Here is a 20,221-nt window from a genome sequence, read left to right as displayed (position 1 = left end):
ACCTTTCCATTTATAGTCATCTACTATAATGACTTCGGGAATATTGGCTAATTCTAGTAATTAAGGCCTTCAAGATTAATGAAGACTCTGTATTTGATTGCTCATGATTCTTGGACATTGATCATCCAGCTGAGCGTCTTACAAAAGATCTTTCACAGCTCATGTAGCACACAGAACAGGAATTACTTGTTCAAGAGCTATTAGCTACAATAAAAGGAAGCATGTTTTTTTTGCATAGCAAATGGAAAAATACACAGATGGTCCCCACCTAACCCAGTTACAAACCAAACAGAATCAGTAAGATGTAGTCAACCGTATATCCAAACTCACAGTAAACTCTCTGAAATATGCTGCCGTCCCATGCAGAGATTCCCTTACGTGACGATATCTTTTACTGCACTGTAATGCAATTTGTATCCAAAATTTTCTTGTTTGGTAAGGAATAGCTTTGAACAATAACAGGATACTATGCTAAAGAATAATTCACAACTCAGTGCTACTGTCTTCAATAGAATCTTTTTGTAGGTTCTCATGATAATGTCTTAAATAACTAGTAAAAATTTCCGTCTATTTTTGGTGAAACATTTTACCATTTTTCAGAAGGTGTTTACTTACTGTATTTTGCTTTTCTCAACTATTTATTCCCATCTTCCAACAATACTGGCTTTTGTAAGCAGCATACACCAAAACCACATGTGTAGTATTTATGCTGTACAACTGATCGATCCTGCCAATATCTTTTCAGTCATATAAGACAAGTCCAAATGATTTTCCTTATTCTGCAGAATAATATATGCTTATCTGGAAGTCTACAGCAAAATGTGATTGGGAGAAGGGCTGTATGAAAATATTTTCAAATACATACCTGATCACTACCTCACTCTTATACTCAAGGTAGACTCAACTTGTCATTAGAACAGAAATATGGGGGACATACTAAATTTTAAATGGATAAACTCCTTATTAGGAAGTGGAAGATAGAAGTTCAAGGAATATTAATGATGGAACAACAATTAAAATGTAAAGAAGGAATGAATAGAACACAGAAAATAGAACACAGAAAAACTAAAAACACTGGCTCATCTTTTCTGCCCTTCAATATCTGAGGTCATGAGATTCTCACAATAGGATATTTCAGGAAAAACATTGCTCCCGTTCTGATGTTTACTACTACTCTTGCATTCCAGCTTGAGAGGTGCTCTTAAACTGCAGCATCCAGTGACAGTATCTTTACTAGCATGTTCAGCAGTTGAGTCTTTCACAGACTTACTGGCACAGCTGGCACTCAAACAAACAAAACAGAGAAGAAAAAAAAAAGCCAATACCCCTGCTCTTCCACTGCTGTTCTCTCTCACTTTATTATCTGGCAAATAAATTCAAATTGCAATAGAAAAGATGTATTATAATTCTTCCTCAGCCAACGTAATATTTCCTCCATGGCTGAAAGGCTAAATCAGCATATCTTATCCAGCTGTCTGTGTTCAGGCCCCATAAAGGAAAAGGAAAGGAAATGAGGATGCTCTTGCAATACTCTATATACTTCCGTTATCTATATATTCATCTTTCATATCTCTTGTATCAGTGCTGCTTCTACACAGTTCAGTAAGCATCACTTTGGTCATGAGAAGTGCAAGGCTGTGTATTTTCCTTTTAAATTAATTTGTTGAATAAAGAGGTATATGCCAAATTGTAACACGAAAGGAGAAACACATAGACGTTCCCTAATTTCTGTATTTCAGAGGTCTCCTTCCCACTGTGAGGACATCACAGAGTATAGTAAAGCCTGACAGCATAAATAACTTTTTCCACTTAAAAAGATGTTTCACATTTTTCAACAAGTAGTCAAGTTGTCTTTATTGGATTTTGAATACTTGATAACCTGAACAGCTCTTCCCTAAGTTACCAAAAAGAAAAAATATCAGCAACAAAGTGATTTTTTAAGCATTAGAATGTCAGCAAGATTATGCTCTTTTTTTTCCAGCCCTATAACTGACAGAGTTGCCCAGAAGATCAACCAACTACAGAAGAGGCAACCGATTCTAAAGAGAGTAACAGTGCTATATACCACCATGAATTTATGCAATAAGACATTTCAAAGATATGCAGCTTTTAAAAGAGAAATATTAAATTTTAAGACACAGACAGAAGTTACGCAATTTTCCTTTATGTAGAAGTAAGGATAAACTTTCTCCCTGTATATATGTGTGTATCAGTCCACATTCTTCTAGCCAGCCTTTAATTGCACGTCATATTCTTTGGTATGTAATGAGAAGGTATTAGGTAATCTGAAATAATACCCAAATCATTTGATTTGGCTATTTTTTTCTCTGTTTGCATCTCAAGTTCCTGAAACTGTGATCAGTAAAGTAACATACTGGTATGGCAAAACGGGAAGTCAAACAAATTCCTGGAAATAAAAATCATCCAGAAAAATCGGATTTTATACTATGGGGAAATCTTAGGATAGGGTATGAAGTAAATGATGAGGTCACAGTCCTATATATACATATAACACAATGAGTGTATATAGTCATCTTTTTTTTTTTTTTTTCCCAACAAGAGAAATATTATTCTCTAAATATTATTCTCTTGCATTTGTACTGGTAGGGAGAAAAAAAGCATGGTGAGGGGAGGGTGGCAAAGTGAGATTAAAAAATGAAAAGTTTCAATCCCTTAATTAATTAATTTTGTTTGTATTTTAAAAATGAATAGTCAATTCAAGTACCTCACAAGACAAAGTAAAAACTAAACACGAAACATTTGGGTGGGTGTCATTCTAGTACACAACATGAGGGTTTTATAATACAAAGGCCTTCAAACCATTTCATACAGCTGTTCTATCAGTCACATTAGTATTTTGGGCTACAGCACACACCACTTATACCTGATACTTAGTGGCAATTTTCAGTTGTAATTATCAAGCATTTGAGCAACCTAAGCCTGCACGATGAAAATATTAATATTCATTGCTCATACTATGAGCCTTGAACAAATAAACAGACTGTACAAATACGTACATATGTTTAAGTAACCAGAATATTTCTCCTTACTTATTGCATTTGTCTACCCAAATCAGTTGCAGTTCTAGCCCCTGCTATTATTACTACTAAAGCACACAGAAAGAGGAATTTTATCTCTAAGCATCTTAATGAAGTATTTACACAAAAGGAATAATTTCAGCTATTAATAACAACACTGCCTCTCTATATAGCTTTTTTATTCAATAATTTTCCAAATGTTTTTGCTAAAGGTAGTCCATATTCTCACAGCAACCACAGTAACAAGGAAAATAACTTGTTCAAGGTTAGCAAATAGGACAATTAAAAAAGGTAGAATCAGTGACGTAAATTTAGATTTATTCATATTTAAATAATGGTATGAACATACAAAAACGTAACTATATACACCAATAAAGATCTTCTGTAGCTGACGCAGCATCTTAACTAGTTCATGAAGCCTGATAATCTCTATTCTTATCTCAGAGCTGGCACGCATCAGACAGGACTTGGAATTTTTTCCTTCCCTTTTTAGCAAAAGCAAATGTAACACAAGCACAGCCATGCTGGGTCAGCCCCAATGTCCTGTCTCTGCCAAAGGCCAACAACATAGAAGGGTGCAAGAGAAGGTCAAGCACGTTTGGTGTTTTACCAGAGCATTCCACCAGCCTTCAACCAAGCTGGACTACTTACTCCTTGTCTTACTGAAAAGCAAGGCCCACCTTTTCCTTTCTGCTTGTGCAGTATTGTCATTACATTTTGGCACATTTCATGGTAATGCAGGGGATTGTACCAGCCTTCCTCAGAATCTCTTGACTGGTGTTTCTATAGTACACATTAGTACACTAATGCTCCTGACTTCAGCTTTAAACTTCAAATTAAATTTAAGGGATCCCTCATGGTTTCCATCATGCCCTGTTCTCTAGGAATTATCTTCATCCTGTCCCTCATTTCCTGGAAACTAACTGCAGCACTAGCCACAAAACATCTGAGGAGCCGTGACTGTTCATTTCAGCTTTGCAGACATGAGTATTTTACTTAAAGTTCTACGTTGTACAGAAGTGCATAGAGTTAAGTGTTAAAATTCCTGTAAGATATTATGACACTTGCATATAAGGCATATGTTACAAATAAGTTTCAAATTCTGGCTCAAAACAAGCAAGGTATTACCAAATGCATAGAGTTAGTTTTTTTTCCAAAAGCATTTCCTCACTTCTTTCTTCTCCAAGATCTTTAGAAGACAGTACAGAGTGCTAAAGTTATATTTTTTAGGCTTTTACTGTAAAGTGAAGAGGGGGCTTCAATTAGAGCTTAATCTGCATACATACCTTTAAAAATTCCTGGCTAAATACCATATTATTTTACAACCTCATTAACATTGAAAAGGAGGCAGCATCTCTACCTTTAATCTGAAATATATTCCCACCTCAAACCATTTCTCTAATTACACTAAACCCTTCAGTTATTTTAAGCCTACTCCAAATTGTCTTTGCTTATCTGCAAACCAGCTTGAGAAATGTCCATCTTAAAAGTTTTCCTGTCTAACAGCAACATAGTTTTCAGTAATTCTGTCAAAGCATGGCCAGTTTAGGCCACAACTTTGGTAGCAATAGCAAACAATCACTGACTTTACAGATACCAGCTGATGAACAGAAAGGTTTCTGTGTTACTTAAAATGGTAGTTACTTTTCTTAATTAAGTTAATGTTCAACTGGAATCTCTCCATTTCCTTGCTTGCCCCCTTTCCTTGCTTGCTGGTTGAATTGCAGCTTAATTTCTGGAAATACACGACGTTTATATTTTAAGTATTGGAGACAGCATAAAAATTTTGGTTTAGCATTTCAAGTAACTTGGGTGCCTAACTTAAGATGCATAGAGTTTAAGTGTATTTTCAAATTTATGTTATTTGAGTTGTTCACAGTAGAGATATAAACCACCTCTGCTACAACTTGCACCCTTGCAACTTGTCTACAAATCTGACAGTGCTACTCTATCAGTCACTGGAACTGCTAGTTTAAAGGATCACACAAGCTGCTCGGTATCAGCCCTAGTTTTCAATGGTAGCATAAAACTCTTCATTCTGAGGCCTGTTATCTGCACTCAACATGTATTTTTATTTCACAAATAAATTGGAAGATATACAGATAAGTCTCTCTCTTTTTTTTTTTTTTTTTCCTAAATATGCAGATACCACTATTTGCCAGTGCATGTACTTAATTTAAGCTTCATTATTCTTCTGTTAGGAATTTTTCCATGAAATCAGTTTTAGTGAAATGTTTACCTCTTAAAACAAATCTTTTGTCCATATTTTAACACAGGCTTAATTTAGACTAAAGATTATTTCTCCAGAATGCAGGATGCAATTCTGTGTTGGAGTGTGCAGGTACCCTTAGAATACCCTTAGAATATCACCAGCTCTTCCACCAGCACATCTGCCCATCATTCACATCTAACATCCCCACCCATGTGCCACTGCCTCTGAGGACAGACCTAGCAACCAAAAGTCTTGAACTGCTCTATTTGTCAGATTCTTGGCATTCATCAATGATATAAGGTACAGGTTTAAGTCAAAGCAGTCTATCAGAGACTGAAGCCCAGGTGAACACCAACACCAGCTTGCTTGCTCTTTAGAAGGTCCCTCATTCTAAACTGGGTGGAAGCAAAGTCTACAAAGAAATACAACTCCGGAACATCAATTTTGTCCAAAGACAAAGCCAGACATCCTCCTTCCATCGGCCTTAATGTTTTGCACAATGGAAGAACTTTACAGTGACCACTTTCTGACTTCCTAATAGCATTTTTTTTTTAAAAAAAAAAAAAAAAAAAAGTGTTGCCTGCCAGTCACCCTTACAAATTGCCATGTAAATCAAATTTACCAAAGGCAACAAATATTTGCGTACTCTGGCTGGAGGGAGGAAGAAAAGTGATTTAAAATTTTGCTCCCTCTGGAGGAAAGCCCAGAGTACAAGCTCAACTGTTATTTGTTCCTCTTGGCCTGCCAAAACTTAAAAATGCATCACTTACAATCAGAGGCACCATATGTCAGCTTTTGCTCATCTAGTGACTAGGTGAGAGGAAGGCAGCCAGAGGTGTAACAGGGCAGGGAACTAAAGGTCACACAGAGGAAGCTAAGTCATCACAGTGGAGGCTGGGACACGCAAATGTAAAACACTAATTGTTAGAAACTTAATCGTTCTCATTTTCTCAGAAAACCAAACATTTTATCTCCTTTTTTCTTCTGCTCTATCCTTGCATTTAATTATGTGGCTCCTGCTTCTAACTAACCTGGTATCGCACCCTCACAATCTTTTCCTGTGTCCTCACCTTCTGGCATTTCCACTCCTTTTCCCCATTTATATATTTATTTATTTTTACTTCTCTCTTACTTTAATTCAGAAAACTTTATTCCTCCCCATGCAGAGGGCATAGGCTATAGGCTGCTGCTTTCAGTTCCATCACCTAAACCTGTCCTGTCCTCCAGCAGTCCGCAGGAGAAGTGACAGAGAAAATATTGCTGAACTTGAGTGCATCAATGGCTCTGCAGGAAATGGCCCATGTACCCAGTCACGGCCTTGACAAATTGGATCTTCTGTACCTATAGTTACACTGTTTAGATTTTAAAATTGTAAAGAATTATACATTTTTCTTTAATGTTGTTCCTGGAAACTGTTGGTCTTTCCTTTAAAACACTTTACCTCTAAAAAATTACCCCTTCTAGCCCAGAAAATGTCTCAAAAATTTTAATTACTAGTTGCAAAATTACTAGTTGCTAACAGCAGGATCTTACTGAAGTGCTTTAAAAAACTTTACTATTAAGATAGTAAACAACTTAAAAATGCATTTACCAGTTCACAGAAACTCCCACCACTCACCATGGAGTATTGCATCTTACTGTAATTGCATTAGACGTTAATATGCATCTTCATGCAATTATAGTGCAGACTTGAACAAAGGGATACTACAGTTCAGATACATACATACATGCCCTTTTTACCTACTATTTTAGCAACTACTTTAAATATTATCTGTAGTCACTAACATAAAAAGCTCAGTCATGGCAGCATACAACAGCAGGAGAGCCAAAGTGCAAAGTTGTTTATTAGCAAGTCAGATAATTTGCATTAGAAATTAAGTAATAATAAATGAAAGACTTCATATTTTATATCTCCACCTGTTTCACAAAATGCTACAATGCCTTAATTATTGCTTAAATATATATTTAATTTCCAAAATTGGATTAAATTACATTCTTCAAGTTGATGAGGCACGAAGTATTAAAAATGAGCTGCCCTTGTCTTTCTACCACACGTTAATAAAGCAGTTCAGCACCACCAGACTATTTTACTCAAAGTATGGAAACTAATTCAGTACAGGCATCAGGCAAGCCCCTCAAATATCTTTAGAAATAAAAGGACAATTAACACCAGAAAAAAACATTCTACACAATTTGCATTTCACAATTTGGTTAGTGATACTTGTTCCCTATGCCTGAAAAACTAAAGAGCAACCCATAAGCAGAGATTTTATGCCCTTAAAATCTCAACAAGCATTCAGATGTAAACACATCGCTACATCAGGTGAACACGCATTATAACTATAAGCATTTTCAGATATTTTTACCAGCATCTCCTTGACAAAGTTCAAGCCTCATATTAAAAAACAAGCAAACAAACCCCCCCACAATTATTGTTTAACTTCTTTCCAACAAAGAAAAGGAAACCAAGGATAATGCTTAAAACCTATGCCAGCACACCTTAAGATTCCTTTCAAGGTATTATCAAAGAGATGAACTGAATAGTACACACTTCACAGAAAACATTAGTACAGCAGAACTGGTACCATCCAACAGAAAAACAGAAGAAGCCAGTTATGTCAATACAGAATCCCTTTTTCTGGGTAAGGACACTGCTATCAGAGTCTTCCTCAGACTCTTCAGGCCTAGGCGTACCAACATGAAAATGTGGCCAGCAGAATACAAAAAATAATAATAATAATAATAACAAAAGCTCTTAAACATTCCTTCAATTTTGGTAAAGACCATTTGCCAGTATTTAACAGATTGCTGCCGAAAGCTGCACACAAGCAAGCAGCCCTCAGCAAGTACATCTGCTCAGTTCCCCGCCCCACAGGAACGCTACCACTGCTGAGCCACAAGCAGGAAAAGGTCCCTTCACTTCCTCTCTGGTGCTGAAGACCTCGTGACTTGCAAGGACCAGAGGTCTTCAAAAGGTTTCCATTCGTTTTAAATGTATATTTATCTACAAAGTCATCAATAATTGCTTTTTTTCCGTAAGACAATATTTATATCTAAAATTTCCACATGGAGTCAAATATCAAACCAGATCAAATTTCTGCATCAAATGGAGAGCTTCCTCTAAAAAACCCCACCGTGTAATAATTGTGTGTCACGCCTGATGTTTAAAGTATTAATACAGCTGCAATTACATCACAACTTTGGGATGAGGACTGAGGTATTCAACAGGTAGATTCTCCAGGTTGAAAAATAAAAATATAAGAAGCACTATGCAGCATGCAGAGTTCCTGGGCAGCCAGATTCAGATGCACCAAGGAGGCTCTCAGAGGTGTCTGGGATTAAAGCTTGTGCAGCTCTACCTGACACTGCAGATGACAACATCAACAGAGAAGCCGTAGGATGCACAACTGAGAAGAATCTCTCTTTTTTTCTTGTGTGTTTATGAATCAATTGGCTTTTAAGGAGTTGCTTCCATCAGCTTCTAATGCTCATGAGATGTGCATGCTGCCACTGGACTCCAAGTAGGGACATTAGGGTTAATGAATTAAGCTTTTAATTAAGCTTGCTTACACATACCTCCCAGACTACACAATCAAATTTTCCTTTTTTTTTCTTCATCCAGAAAAAAATAGAACAAAAACCAGAAAGCAAATCAATTCAGTCCCCTCATTAACTTTGTGGCAAACAACCTTTGAAAAGGTTATTTATTATTACATCCTCTCACATGTGCTTCCTAAAGTGCTGTAGCCAAAGGAGGTCATGAAAAGGCACCAAGGAAACTTCTCCCGTGCCGTGACTAGTACCAGTTAAAGTGGTTAGTTAAAAAACGATGTGAATGTCAATTGGACTGTGAAGAAAGAGAAAACCCAGAAAGGCAGGGAACCTTACATTTATACCATATACTTCATAACTGTATTGAAGCTGGCAATTCAAAAGTCATTCCTAGTGATCTGCTGTTTCACCGTTCTGTTGGGGGTGGCAGGCAGATGACGCAATTAATGCAGTAGTAAAGTTCCACACCTGTGTTCTAAATTTTCCAAATCCACAAAGGCAACCAGATTAAGTTTTCCACCAAATTAAGTTTACAATCTTTACACGCAACTGAAATTGCTCATACTATTTATGTCTGTAGAGTATTAAAACAAACAGTTACTTTATCACCAGTCACACCCTTTTAAAAGATGCCAATATTTTACATTTGAAAATAATAATCAATCTTACATGTTTTAATTTGATAACTTAGATTTGTCTTCCCTCTGATTTTCCTGATTGAATAACTCCCTATTCTATCCTGACAGAATTAATTCCCTCACTGCAGGTTAAATAGCAGATAAAAATCATGATTTGTAAAGGTCTATATTGATTTTGTTTATTTATTGATTGATTGTAATTCAATGTTTATTCTATGCCTTAGTATTAATTTCTCTTATTAAACGAATTCAACTGTGATGAAACAAGACTTCATGAAAGAATTGATTTGAGGACTACAAATAATTTTATTTGCATTAAAGGTAGTTCTGAATTTTAACTAGACCTCTGATGAATACTTACAGCACTTTGGAAGCTTCCCCTTTACTAGTGCACAATATTGCCCACTCAGCGTAGATAAGACAGACTGAAATAACCATTTTTCTAAACGTAGGTTCCCTCTTACCCCCAGCTCTCAAAAGCAATGTCCCATGGTTGTTAGGCCTGCTGCTGACCACAGACACACAGGGATGTGTCACGGCAGTGTTGTCTTATCTTATCTCCCTGCACCTGTGTTGGTGTACCTGCTCTTTGCCTGTGCAAGCTTTCTGCTCCTGTCTGGGGCCATAAGGCATGTCACAAAGTAGAGCCTTGGGCCACAGTGTTTCCTGGGGTCTGACACTGCGCTCCAGCCACTGCTGGCATGGTGCTGCCTGCAAGCTCCATCTGGCAAGACAGAAGGAAGCTTTGGCCATCCAATTTTTCAGCTCAGCCTCCAGAGCTGCAACATGAGATGAATGTCCAGAGATATGTATTTACTCTCATTTGTCCAATAAGAACTCCTGCTATCATAAGACTTTACACTCTCCCATGTCCACAATTGCAACAAAGCCTATCCTTCCCTTCAGTATTTGTCTCTCTCCATAAGATTAAATGAAATTGATTGCAAGGAATTCGTTCTCCAAAGTTTCTAATAAAACAGTAAAGAAAGCCCTGTAAAGAAATGGTAACAGAAGCAGTGCATGACAGCTGCAAGAGACATCACTTTTGCGTAACAGAATTAATGCATCCCATCAGCATTTAAACCAGCTAATACATTAGACTTGATAGTTTCAAATACTATATTTGTATGATATGTAATGGTCATTTGTACTGGCAAGGAAGTCTCTCTGCTTTTCTACATGTTAGTAAGCATACTATCCATTTTCCTGAAGCATTAATGTATGGATAATTCATTTCTTATGCAAAGCTGAAATAGGATTTAATGAACCTCCATTACTCAAGCTGCACATTTTCCTAAAGATGAAAAATGCCATGTACAATGTATTTTCCTGCATGTGAATAAGCCCATTAATATAGATTTCTGAACAGTATTTCTACTCAGCAATTTTTGCCTTCCTTGGAGCAGGAAGGAGAAAGTGAGGGGAGCAGACACTTCCCCTTACTCCCCCATATCATCTCTGGAAAGGAATTGAGTCAGATTTGTTAATACTTTGGTTTCAAAGCTTTTCTTAGTACATAATCACAATTGCCTTCTAACAAATGTTTATTGAATCTTAGCTGCAAGCAGTTATATCATTTTTACTGTATTTTTCCCTTACTTTGATAGGAAACCATAACAGAAAAAGTAATCAAAGCTACACACAAATTTGGAAATACTGAGTATTGTTGTTAGACATCACATTTGCTTCTTTTTAACAATTTCCTTCCCTGAAGAAGTCCATCCTAGAAATTAAATATACTCTACATACTAACAAGACATATTAAGCTCCTGTCATACTTAAATACAAATTCTTTTTCTTTAGCAGCAACATGTAAGCACCAGTAAAATTACCATTAAGATGTACAAAAAGCTGATCTGTAGCCTCAGTCAAGTATCTGAAACTCAGCTTCATATGCTACTGCAGTTTTAAGAAAGCAAGTCCTCATACTCTATTTTATTTAGAATAAAAAATATCAGAACAGTGTTTTGCTACATAGTGTGTTGTAAAGGATGAAGAAGGAAGTTTACCTTTTATCATGGTATATGTTCTCTGTAAACATGTCATTACAGCAAGTTATTGTAAGTGCCTCAGAGAAAACTTATTTCTGTTCCAGCAACTTACTAGGTTTGGAAACTCAGTCACCAAAAATATTTTTTAGTTTTGCTTGTACCATTTTTACAAGTCTTGTAGAGAAAAATGTTATGTGAGTCTACCTTTCAACTGTATTTCTTGGAATTTCCCAGCAATTCTACCTTCTCTCCTACCTTTCCCTTTCAATTCCTACTTGTACTGCTGGACCGTCATTATTACCCTTCTAAATGGGTCCACTGGGATTCAGGTTCTCTGTGGAAATTAGTTTTCTCCAAAATCTTGCTTTACTCAGAAGCTGACAGGAGGAAGCTGTTGCTTTCCCTCATACTTCTCAGACAATTAATAGATACTGTTGACAGAATCAGGAACAATTGTAGATATACTTCATACCTAATTTCTCAATAATGTGAAAGTATGAAAACTTTCATTTTATTTGATAAACTTTCCTGCTCAATTGTAGTCTGAATCTCACAATGTGAATTTTTGAGAGCTTTGCTGTTGCATTGCACAAACACAATACCTTAATGGTAAAAAATCAAAGGAACAAACAAACAAACAAACCACAACAATAAAAACAAACAAAAAAAAATGGTTTCAATGGAGCTGACATTTTCAAATGAAAACATCTTTTGTTAGAAAGCAGGACTATTTGGTTTCTCTGAGGTAACATAATGTGGCTATAGCTTCTAGCATTACTGAAACAACTCTATCCAATAACGTTGAAATATAGAGATAAGGCTACAGTGCTTATAGAACAACGATCAAAGAATCTTGCAAAAAGCCAACTCCACTCCCTGGAAATGTAACTAGTAACCAGTTAACTTGCTTTGCAGAACAGTTATGTGTTTCATAGTAGAGACTAAGAGCTTCTTTTGGCAACTTTATCATTATTACACTACGTAGTCAATGATATTGTCCAGCTGTGCAAAGCTCTGGTGACTAGGCTGACCATGGCAGGGCAATATCCATGATGCTGAAATGGGATTTCTCTTCTCCCAGGTCACAGTAACAAGAACTGATGCCCTACAGCACGCTGTATACTGAACAGGAATATCAGACCCTCCAAAACGGGATGATTGTAGCCAACCCACCATCTGCTGCCTCCTCCCACTGTGTCACCAAAGCTTCCTTCTGTATCCAATATTGCAATAATCCTTCAAATTACAACTCAGTGGGACTGAAGATTTATGTATTTTTCAAATATTTACAGGCAGTAAGCAGCAGACAACCACCAGGCACTCTGCCTTTCAGAGTTTTGCACACCAACCAGCAGGAACAGGGAAGGATGTCTTGGCTATCTTCAGCTGGCTTGCACGCCATCCTCCTGCCCCAAATTGCATAGAAACTATGCATAACCCTCAGAACAAAGATTAACATCACATAATAAAAACAACTGTTACCACATTTTTTTTTCCATGAAATAGATAGTGCCACATGACATTTTGCCATCATTGCTTTACACATTTCAGAGCTCTTCACCTACAAAAAACGTGTTTTTCTTGAAAAGCTCTAATTAGACACTCAGGAGAAAAGTGTAAGAGATTCCAGTATGCCACCACGATTTTCTCAAGGGGACACCAAGAGCTAATTGACATTATACATGTTAAAAATCATCCTAACTATCAGAAGCTAGCTGTACATCCAGTGTAGTGGGAGAAGAACGTGCTTAAAAATGATGAATACTCAGGATCTAAGATATCATTCAGAACAACAAATTGCAAAGTTTTATTTTGTTTTTCTTGTCATGAAGTATGATTCTGCCAACAGATACAGAAGGCCAGATCTTGTGAAATACCCAGCTGAAGTGGTCCTTGACTGTGTAAGCAGCTGGAACATACAGCTTCTGTGAAATGCTGATCTCTCTCACTACTCATGAAAACATAACAATGATACTCATTATTTCTTTGCTGATCCCTATCTTTGTATACCTATCCCATATGAAAGGGTAAACTGTGATTAAAAAAAAAACACAAAAACACAATTTAGATGTAGAACGATATCTTAGAAGCTCAGTTTAGTCATCCGTTTCCTTCTTTCCCTCAAAAGTCTAAAACAAAAGTAACAATTAAATAAAATCCAGAAGGGTTTTGTAAATAGATTGCAACCAAAAAGAAAAAATCTTACCTTGAAGCATCAAAGCTGTCATAGGATCCAACTGTGTAGTGTCTAAACAGTTTCTTTGTTCTATCTGATCGTGTTTCTGCACAAAGAAAAGGGAACGTTTAACAATACTCCTGTGCTTTTTCATCAAGCACTGCTTTCATTTGCAATTTCAAGACTGATCTTCTGCTATACATCAATAAAGAAAACTTATAGTATTTATAGTGAATTAACATGGTCTCAAGGAGTTTTTGAAAAAATGTTTCCTTTGGAGTTGATGTATTCTTTTAACATATCACATGCATCAAATAAGCAGGGAGAACCTGTAGATCATGTATCATTTCATTTCTAAGTTTGAAAGTTCCAACCCCATTCTCAGAGGCAACAACTTCCTTGGACTAGGAGGCAAAATATAAGAAGAAAGAAACAAGAAAAATAAGCAACACATTTTGGAAAGGTTGGAAACATAGCCAAAAAATCCAAACCAGTATTGTTGTTGTTATTGTTTAAATATACATATGCAACACAGAAAACAAAAGGTTTTTCAGCCATTTTGTTTGGCATATAGAGAAGGGGGTAGGGGGAAAACTAGGCACCCACAACCATTGCTATCAATCAAATCTCATAGGAAATACTGCTCTAAAACATGTACTACAATTATGTAGCAAAAGGAAAAAATCCAACAAACTTCGGAACAGGGTGTGAAGCAAAAAAGAAAGAAACCCTTTACTTGGGAAACAGGATGATCAAAAGAAACTGATACAACAACAAATTCACCAAAAAGGCATTTAAATCCTCAAGTATATTAGAATTTGGTATTTATGCCTTTTACTAAGGGGAAAAAAATCAAAACACCAAAAAAATACCACACCATCCCACTGAAGCAGCTCCCACATCCTGTGGCTATCAATCTATTATGACCACGAGATTTTGTGTTCACAAGTATTTCTACAATCAGATTCACCAACATTAATATTGGTTCAATATGGGTGTAACAGTTCAGTTTATAACAGTATGTACAGAATGACAGACAACAGAGCTAACATCTCTCTTCCTTGGAAATATGCTCTCTTACTGATTTGAATGGGTATCTAGAAGAGCACCAATAAATCAAGCACATGGGAAAGATACCAATGCTACTCCAGTATTCATTTGCTTCAGTTTTCACAGCAAAGAGCATAATCTCAAAGGCTTACACTGAAAGGCTACCACAAAGTACATATATAAATTATACCTTTGGGGAAGGACAAATATATTGTACAGGAGGTAAGTAATTCATTGTCCTTCTTCAGACGACAGAAAAACATACAAATTTACTTCCAACAGAGGCATTCATACAGAATAAAACATACGCAAAAAAAAAAAAAAAAAAAAAAAAAAAAAAAAAAAGCAAGGAACATTATTCAGTAGATTTGAAAAACAAAATTTATTCAAAAAGTAGCAATTTTCTGAGTCTTACTCAACCTTTTCCACAATAATAGTTTAGAGTATTCATTGTCCTCAGAAGAGTATCTTTAGTATGATCCCTTTGCCTCTGGCTTCATCTTTCAAGGGAAGATAGTTATATAGAAACTGTAGGTTTTGAGGCAGGAAAAAGTTTGGTCTAAATACAGGTTGGACCTCAAATGCCATCAAGTTGTTAGCCTAACAGACATCAAAGAACAAATTGAAAAGTTTCTGATTTAGCTTGTGACCATGAAATTCTCATCTGCATGGCCCAGGATTTTTTCATTTAAGGCCATCCTTGCTCCATCGAAACAGATTTTATTAGTTCTCCAAGCTAGACAAGCCCTCAAGGTAAGCCATCTCTATGTCACAACTTTTAAGGATGTTAGACGTTGCTACTCTGAGATGTAATGTCAGATGTCCAAGTGCTAGTCTGCAGAGAGAAAAAACAATAACAGCAGTGCAGGATGACAGGCTTTATACACCATCACGGAGCACAGTAAGTACTGGGAAGCAGACTTTGTGAAAAAGGAGTTGACAGAAAGTATCTCTCCTTGCTTTAACCATTACAGCTGACTCAAACTGGATTGTGGGACTTCAGCATGTTCCAAGCTGAAGACAGAAATACAAGTACACACCCAAGCAGAGGAATTATGGCTGGAAATATAGATGCAGGTTGCAGCTGGCTGACCGAGTAAGCAAATTACTTCATAGTGTACTATCCAAGATACAAGAGATGCCTTTAAGAAGTACTAAGAAAAAATAGAAATATATACATTTATACAGATTTGGGGAAGACCAGCCAGCATCCTTCCTATAGGATGACCAAAGAAGGAGAAAATCCCTTATACAATATGAATCCCACTAGACAGTTTTGTTTACATTTATTCTGTCCCTTTGTCATTCACCTACCAGCTGTATTTTCTGCCAGAGACACCTAACATTTTTTCCCAGGCTCCAGGTCCTACTGCCCTGACCCACTGCCTTTCTGGAAAAGTCAAGAAGAGCACAGCCTGCAGCAGGACTCACCTAGCACCTACCTAGGTACAAACAAAGCTCACCCAGGCAGCACAGTAACTGCAGGGCTGGAGGACACCACATTGTCTTTCACAGAGTAAGAGCTTTAAGTGTACTGAGCAGCAATGGTACCCAAGGCTACATGACAGCTGCTCAAAGAGATTTGGCTTTGAAGTAGCTCACTGTATGGCTGTACCTCTCAATGTGCTGTAAGGGTCCAGTGAATTTTTTAGGTCACACCTTCATCTCTAAGTTGACAAGGTTAGCTTCAAAATTCAATGACCTGCTGTGACATAAAGGAAAAAGACCTGCATGAATTGCAGTCTATTTCCCATCGAGCAACATTCTTTTTCACATCATCCTAAAAATCAGATTAATATCTAGAGACATGACCAGAAGCCACATAGAAAAACATAAACTTGGATTCCACTTACAGTTTACCACTGGCCTATTTTCAGCAGTCGGTTAAAAATAATTAAAAGAATAAGGTGTGATGACGAATATTTTGGAGCTCTTAATGCCACTGCTTGAGCCTTAAGGAGCCAGATGTTTCTTCTGCAGAAACTGTTTTCTATAGCATGATATTTCAGTGCTATTAACGAATACAAAGTGGGTGGGAGGAAAGGAAAGACACAGTAAGGCAGATAGCTTTGTTCAGCTACTTAGTATTGCAAAGCCAGCACTCTAGCTGCAGCCTGTATCTGCTCCCTGCCTCTCCCACCCCTCTACCTTCCCCCACTTCTTTGTGTGCAATCATATTCACAGGGATTATTTGGGAAACCATTAGCCATACAAATCCCTGAACTCAAGGCTAAGTGGCATGTTTCCCAGGTTGCTGTGTAAGCCCTAGAGTTCTTTAATTACCTTCTTTCCCTAAAGCCTGACTCAGATTCCAGTCTGTCCTATTACGCAGCATAAGTACACACACCCATAAGGGGAAAGGATTAGGAATTTGTCATCATAATGAACAGGATATTGAAAAAAAAGAAAGAAAAAGAAAAAGAAGGCCACTTTAAGGTTCCTTTATTAAAAAAAAAAAAAAAAAAAAAAAACTAAAGAATACAAAGAACCTATAAACAATTGTTTAACAGGTGTTTTTATGAATTCACAACAGAATTACAAAATAAAAAGGTATAATAGCACCAAGAGATTAGTTTCAGCTTTCAGTGGATTATTGTGCATTCTTATGACTCCCCTGTTTTCTAAGGTCATTATTTTAATCAGAGTTCTTTGGAGCAAGTTAGGACCACCTAAGACTCATATCTCTGTCTATCGCCATTGCTGGAGTCTTCACCTGTGGAGCTTTTGAAGATTTCTTTTTCAATTTGCTGCAGATTAGAAGGACGAGCAGGAAGACACAGACATTATGACTGAGATGAACATCTGTCACCACAGCCAAATAGTTATGAAATTAGATCAGTTCAGAAGTTGTTCTAGGAGGATGAGCAAAGCACCAGCATTAGCAAAAATGCTCTGGTTTTCTTTACATCATCAGGAAAAAAAAAAAAAAAAAAAAGGAACATTGGGGTATCATTCAAGATTTCTAGAGAAGCCCCAGAGTAACTCCAATGGACTTTTTTTCTATTATCTCGAGTTAGCTAGAAGACTCTCCCTCTGATCTACAGGCCTTCATCACTTGCAGGCTACAGCAACAGGACATGCCTGGGTATGAAGCATCAGGACAAGGTCACAACTAACAACTCTGTCCTCAACGTATCGCACTGCTGTTCACAGAGTAAAGAGCATTTTATGGAAAAAGCCAGACTTTCTCTACAGCTACAGAAAATATCTTCTGTAGGAACACATCATTACCATAAATCTCCTGACTTTCTGCTACAAAAAAAAATAAAATAAAAAGAAAAGAAAAAAAGAAAAAAGAAAAAAAAGCAAAAAAACACCTAAGAGACTTTCTTCACATCAGTTAATATGCCATCTAGGAGCAACCTGATCCTAGCATGACAGCCACAGAAGAGTCTCCAAGAACAAAAAATTGGCCAATTTTTTCCTGGTCCATTTACCTCTGAAGCCAACAGAGGAGAAATTTACCTCTGAAGCCAACAGCAGGAGAAATAAGCCCTTTGCACTGTGCAACAGTGGTAATACAAATAATAAAACCGTAGCTTTTTTGCTGTTGCAGACATCTCAGTATGCAATGGACTCAAATCCTGACATTCTGAATATAATTTTTAGGGTCAAAGAAAGGTGATCACTGAAAAGATGCAGAAATAAAACATATTCTCCCTTTCTTCTTCCAGAAGGAATCTTTCTTCCTTAGAAGGAATGATAGGTTTTTTGTTTGTTTGTTTGTTTTGTTTTGTTTTGTTTTTGTTTTTTTTTTTGTTTTGTTTTGTTTTGTTTTTCTGCTGAGAAATACGCATATGACTTCCCTGCGGCTTCCTGGTGTTAGCCTCATAACTGACCACAAGACTCCAGCAGTGCCTACAGATAGCATTATCAAAAGCTGAATATTGCAGGCACGAAAGGGAGGAAATAAAATTTGAACTCTAACCCAAACAGATAGATACCTCAATTCTCGCTCTGTGTCTTTCGTGATAAGCACATAACTCTCGTAAGCACACTACTACAGACACCGGTACTGTTCTTCGTAGCAGGTTGCTTACATACTTGATATTGGTTAGAAGCGTGAAGAGCTAGAGGAAGAAATCCCAAAGCAGCTGCCTTCATTTCTTCTCTCTCCCTGCGGCTCCTCGCAGGGCGGCTGTGTGTTTCCTAGGAAACTGCGCGGGGCTGCGGTGCCGGCGGGCACGGGCACGCTGCCGGGCTGCTTGCCAGCCCTGCGGGAAGGAAGGGCTTCGAGCCATCGGCACGTGCATGGCCTGACCTGAGGAGTGGATATGCAGCCGCCTCACCTGGTGGGGCGTTGGTGCAGCATTCGTGCCAAGTCAGAATCCTTCGTTTTGGTGCTCAGCTGGCCACAGCAAATCTAACAACTTAGCACCATCCAAAAACGTGCAGCTTTTCTTTCTCCTGACCCAGAAGCGCCTTCAAGGGACACAGAGAGAGCCAGAGATGCTCTTTGCTAAGAGAGGGCCAGGTACAGCACTCGGCATGAGGCTGACAGAAAGCAGCACCCAGCAGTAGCAAGAGGCTAAGGCTTTCACTGCGTCCCCTCTTACATTTCCTGGGGAAAAATACTTTCATGGCTATTTATGTTGAGAGTTAGACCAAAAGTTATTCAAAGCTGAGAAAAGAGGTCTGAAATTCTTTGTTACTGCCATGTACAGTAAATACAATAAATAACGTTAACAGATGTCCACTTGCACTAGCCATTTTCTATACACTTATTTTACAATAAGATAGTACCATATAGCCTTTCCTAAAGTTGACCCAATTATATCACAAAAAATGTAGACCTTACAAAAAAAAAAAAAAAAAAAAAAGAGAGAAAAAGTATATGGGATTGAAAATGTCACAATGAATAGCATTTATGTTTCTGTTCCAATTACTTGCACATTCAAAACATTTGCTATACTAAATGACGCTGAATTAATTCTACTGTAGAGGAAGCAACATGTGAAATAGGCAGCAGGTTTGTTAGATACCATGTCTCAAAAACAGCTAACATAGTGGACATTCTTGTCCTAAAAGCTTGGCTCAAGCTGTGTTTCCCATTTATGGAATAAACTAAGGACATCATTGCTTCAGAAGTCTGTGCTGCTGTGGGATAAACACTACTGTATTATGTGCCGCATAGAAAAATGCCATTTTATGTGACCAGATTCATGAAAGACAGATCCCATAATTAAAGTAACCCCTTGCTTTACACAAAAGCCAGTAACTGCAAATTGTACCCACATTGCTACTATCAGCTACAGCACAACTAAAGCTTTGTAAATCTTAGATTTAGGTCATAATGCAAATATATAGAATGTGTGAAACTATGTATTAAAAAAAATAAATATTACATTTCGGAAGCCAAAAGAGTTTTGCATGGACGAGACACCCTGTTCCTTCCTTTCTGTGTATTGTAAGCACAACGTTCATACTTTTACTCATTTAACACATTGCCAGTTCAGTATGCATTTGCTTTTGAGTAATGAGATTTTCTTGATAACAGACACATTAGTAACTTTGCTCGAGAGGAGAGGAGAGGAGAGGAGAGGAGAGGAGAGGAGAGGAGAGGA

General features: G+C 37.3%; 1 protein-coding gene across 5 annotated transcripts in view; it reads right to left on the bottom strand.

Annotated features, from left to right (window-relative positions):
• The window catches only part of SHANK2 (SH3 and multiple ankyrin repeat domains 2), a 347,164-nt gene that overhangs the window by 142,229 nt on the left and 184,714 nt on the right, over nucleotides 1-20,221 (bottom strand). For all 5 annotated transcript variants that reach the window (XM_035326921.1, XM_035326922.1, XM_035326923.1 and 2 more), the window contains one exon: nucleotides 13,638-13,713. In XM_035326921.1, the coding sequence (XP_035182812.1) occupies nucleotides 13,638-13,713 (76 nt within the window). The remainder of the gene's footprint in view (nucleotides 1-13,637; nucleotides 13,714-20,221) is intronic.

Source organism: Oxyura jamaicensis, chromosome 5, assembly GCF_011077185.1.
Source record: "Oxyura jamaicensis isolate SHBP4307 breed ruddy duck chromosome 5, BPBGC_Ojam_1.0, whole genome shotgun sequence".
In the NCBI taxonomy this organism is placed as follows: Eukaryota; Metazoa; Chordata; class Aves; order Anseriformes; family Anatidae; genus Oxyura; species Oxyura jamaicensis.
The sequence above is the reverse complement of the archived record's forward strand: the minus strand, read 5'-3'. Positions and strand labels throughout refer to the sequence as shown.